Here is a 4,514-nt window from a genome sequence, read left to right as displayed (position 1 = left end):
TTGTGCTGGAGACAATAAAAGGCCACTCTAAAATGTGCAGTTTTGTCACACAACACAATGCCACAGATGTCTCATGTTTTGAAAGAGTGTGCAATTGGGATGCTGACTGCAGGAATGTCCACCAGAGCTGTTGCCAGATAATTTAATGTTAATTTCTCCAACGTCGTTTTAGAGAATTTGTCAGTACGTCCAACCGGCCTCACAACCGCAGACCACGTGTATGGCGTCGTGTGGGCGAGTGGTTTGCTGATGTCATCGTTGTGAACAGAGTGCCCCATGATGGCGGTGGGGTTATGGTATGGGCATGCATAAGCTACGGACAATGAACACAATTGCATTTTATTGATGGCAATTTGAATGCACAGAGACACCATGACAAGATCCTAAGGCCCATTGTAGTACAATTCATCCGCCTCCATCACCTCATATTTCAGAATGATAATGCATGGCCCCATGTCGCAAGGATCTGTACACAATTCCTGGAAGCTGAACATTTCACAGTTCTTCCATGGCGTCCATACTCACCAGACATGTCACCCATTGAGCATGTTTGGGATGCTCTGGATTGACGTGTACGACAGCATATTCCAGTTCCCGCCAATATCCAACAACTTCACACAGCCGTTGAAGAGGAGTGGGACAACATTCCACAGGCCACAATCAACAGCCTGATCAACTCTATGTGAAGGAGATGTGTCGCTCTGCATGAGGCAAATGGTGGTCACACCAGATACTGAATAGTTTTCTGATCCATGCCCCTACCTTTTTTTTAAGGTATCTGTGACCAACAGATGCATATCTGTATTCCCATGTGAAATCCATAGATTAGGTAGATTAGGGCCTAATGAATGTATTTCAATTTACTGATTTCCTTATATGAACTGAAATTCAGTAAAATCTTTGAAATTTTTGCATGTTGCGCTTATATTTTTGTTCAGTATAAGTCAAACAGTATAATTATAATAAATGTAATTGTATTGTACTTGGTGAAATGCAATATCTGTTATGGGCCAGCTGAATGCATATTTTCATTTAATCGATTCAGTGTTTCTAAACACAAAATACAAACAGGAGTTATAAAACAGTCTCTCATTTAGAAGCTAGTGGTTTGTCACATTCAACTGAGCTGGGTGTTGGTTTCTGTGAATGTTTAATCATGTGTGTTCTCCACAGGAGCAGCGGGACAGCCTCAGTCACAGTCAAAGAAAGACTAGCTGGCTGAGCTCAGAGGACCACGCTCAACACGTGGAGCTGAACGAATAACTTATTAGTCACAGACTCAATGACACCAGGGATAGAACCCTCAGCAGAAGCATCTGTTAAAGAGCTCTAGAGAACACATGGAAGACACAGCCATTGTTTAAAACAACTCTAGAGAGACAACAACTGAACCCTAGCCCCAGAGACTGAAGTTACTGCACAGAGCTCCGTACACAACACTGAAGCCAGCGAAACCACAACCCCTGAGCCCCAAAGGGACCACCACTGCAGGATGGCTTCAACACCGTGACTGACTCTAGACCTACTGGAGTTCCAACTGTACAGCTGGGAACCAGAGCTAAAGAGGAGAATAATAGGATACTAAACTCACGTCTCAAATTATTGTGTGGTTGTGCGTGTGGCTCTGTGTGTGTTGATTTGTGTGTGTTGTGTGTAGCATTGTGTAGTTGTCTGTGTGTGCAGTTGTTCAATAGCGGATGTTCCAGGCATGGCCAGCATGGCGGTCCAGCTGATGGGCTTCTTCCTGGGTCTGCTGGGGCTTGTGGGTAGTGTAGTTGCTACGGTGCTCCCCCACTGGAGGCGGACGGCCTATGTGGGCTCTAACTTCATCACAGCCACTGCCTTCTTGAAGGGGCTCTGGACGGAGTGTGTGTGGCACAGCACGGGCATCTACCAGTGTGAAGTATACCGCTCAATGCTGGCTCTGCCACCTGACCTGCAGGTAGGAATGATTGGTTGATTGATTTGTTGATTGATTGATTAATTGATTAGATTAATTTGAGCACATGGTAGTTTATTAAAATGGGGGCAGGGTGTCATTTGAGCAACAGCCATTATGATACTAAACTCCTCTCACTCCCTCCCTCCCTAGGCGGCACGGGCGTTGATGTTGCTATCCTGCCTGACCTCCACCCTGGCAGTCCTCGTGTCCTCTGCAGGGATGAAGTGTACCCGCTGTGCCCGCGGCTCATAAATAAAAAAATTAATTGGTCATTTAGCAGACGCTCTTATCCAGAGCGACTTACAGGAGCAATTAGGGTTAAGTGCCTTGCTCAAGGGCACATCGACAGGTTTTTCACCTAGTCGGCTCGGGGATTAGAACCAGCGACCTTTCGGTTACTGGCACAACGCTCTTACCCACTAAGCTACCTGCCATCCACCAAGCACGCCCTGGCCATCAGTGGAGGGGTCTGCTTCCTGTCTGCAGGCATGCTCTGCCTAATCACTGTCTGCTGGACAACCAATGATGTCATCCTTGACTTCTACAACCCCATCATACCTGAAGGTACTATTCAATATATTTAATTCATCTTTATGTATGTATTTTATAACTCTGCTACTAGTCTTTTTTCATTTAAACATGTTTGCAGAAATAACAAACAATTACAAAATAACAAGAAATGTTACTTTGTGTTGCAGGTATAAGGTATGAGATTGGTGTGGCAGTATATTTGGGCTACGTCTCAGCCTGTCTTAGTCTGATGGGAGGGGCGGTGCTCTGTTGGAACTGTGAGGGGCGGCCCAGGAACCCCCTCCATCTACCTCGTTATCGCCACCCTCCTCCTCCCCTCGTCTTCAGTACTATAAACACCCCCAACACCCAAGCACCCCCCTACTATCCCCCTGTCGCCCTGAAAGGGAACCACACCCCCTCACGCACCTCAGTGTCCAGCAATGGCTACAGACTCAACGACTACGTCTGAGGGATGGAGTACACACTCAATGATTGCTTCCTAGTGTGGAAGTGGAAACACTCAATGATTGTGTCTGAGTGTGGAAGATAATAGAGGCTGATTGAGGGAGGTTCAAACTCAATGACTACAAAATAAAGACTCAAGTTACTTTCAAGTGAGGAAGTACACTGCTCAAAAAAATAAAGGGAACACTAAAATAACACATCCTATATCTGAATGAATGAAATAATCTTATTAAATACTTTTTTCTTTACATAGTTGAATGTGCTGACAACAAAATCACACAAAAATTATCAATGGAAATCAAATTTATCAACCTATGGAGGTCTGGATTTGGAGTCACCCTCAAAATTAAAGTGGAAAACCACACTACAGGCTGATCCAACTTTGATGTAATGTCCTTAAAACAAGTCAAAATGAGGCTCAGTAGTGTGTGTGGCCTCCACGTGCCTGTATGACCTCCATACAACGCCTGGGCATGCTCCTGATGAGGTGGCGGATGGTCTCCTGAGGGATCTCCTCCCAGACCTGGACTAAAGCATCCGCCAACTCCTGGACAGTCTGTGGTGCAACGTGGCGTTGGTGGATGGAGCGAGACATGATGTCCCAGATGTGCTCAATTGGATTCAGGTCTGGGGAACGGGCGGGCCAGTCCATAGCATCAATGCCTTCCTCTTGCAGGAACTGCTGACACACTCCAGCCACATGAGGTCTAGCATTGTCTTGCATTAGGAGGAACCCAGGGCCAACCGCACCAGCATATGGTCTCACAAGGGGTCTGAGGATCTCATCTCGGTACCTAATGGCAGTCAGGCTACCTCTGGCGAGCACATGGAGGGCTGTGCGGCCCCCCAAAGAAATGCCACCCCACACCATGACTGACCCACCGCCAAACCGGTCATGCTGGAGGATGTTGCAGGCAGCAGAACGTTCTCCACGGCGTCTCCAGACTCTGTCACGTCTGTCACATGTGCTCAGTGTGAACCTGCTTTCATCTGTGAAGAGCACAGGTCGCCAGTGGCGAATTTGCCAATCTTGGTGTTCTCTGGCAAATGCCAAACGTCCTGCACGGTGTTGGGCTGTAAGCACAACCCCCACCTGTGGACGTCGGGCACTCATACCACATTCATGGAGTCTGTTTCTGACCGTTTGAGCAGACACATGCACATTTGTGGCCTGCTGGAGGTCATTTTGCAGGGCTCTGGCAGTGCTCCCCCTGTTCCTCCTTGCACAAAGGCGGAGGTAGCGGTCCTGCTGCTGGGTTTTTGCCCTCCTACGGCCTCCTCCACGTCTCCTGATGTACTGGCCTGTCTCCTGATAGCGCCTCCATGCTCTGGACACTACGCTGACAGACACAGCAAACCTTCTTGCCACAGCTCGCATTGATGTGCCATCCTGGATGAGCTGCACTACCTGAGCCACTTGTGTGGGTTGTAGACTCCCTCTCATGCTACCACTAGAGTGAAAGCACCGCCAGCATTCAAAAGTGACCAAAACATCAGCCAGGAAGCATTGGAACTGAGAAGTGGTCTGTGGTCACCACCTGCAAAACCAGTCCTTTATTGGGGGTGTCTTGCTAATTGCCTATAATTTCCACCT

At 47.7% G+C, this 4,514-nt stretch overlaps 1 protein-coding gene across 1 annotated transcript; it reads left to right on the top strand.

The window, feature by feature from the left end:
• Positions 1-1,708: 1,708 nt before the first annotated feature.
• On the top strand, positions 1,709-2,924 carry LOC311129490 (claudin-14-like; the record flags this gene model as incomplete). Its single annotated transcript, XM_084161780.1, has 4 exons — positions 1,709-1,942; positions 2,093-2,190; positions 2,367-2,506; positions 2,641-2,924. The coding sequence occupies 4 exons, from the start codon at positions 1,709-1,711 to the stop codon at positions 2,922-2,924; spliced, it is 756 nt and encodes a 251-aa protein (XP_084017906.1).
• Between the last annotated feature and the right edge of the window lie 1,590 nt (positions 2,925-4,514).

The sequence above is a fragment of the Coregonus lavaretus genome (assembly GCF_964263955.1).
Source record: "Coregonus lavaretus genome assembly, chromosome: 5".
NCBI classification, from domain to species: domain Eukaryota; kingdom Metazoa; phylum Chordata; class Actinopteri; order Salmoniformes; family Salmonidae; genus Coregonus; species Coregonus lavaretus.
The sequence above is the reverse complement of the archived record's forward strand: the minus strand, read 5'-3'. Positions and strand labels throughout refer to the sequence as shown.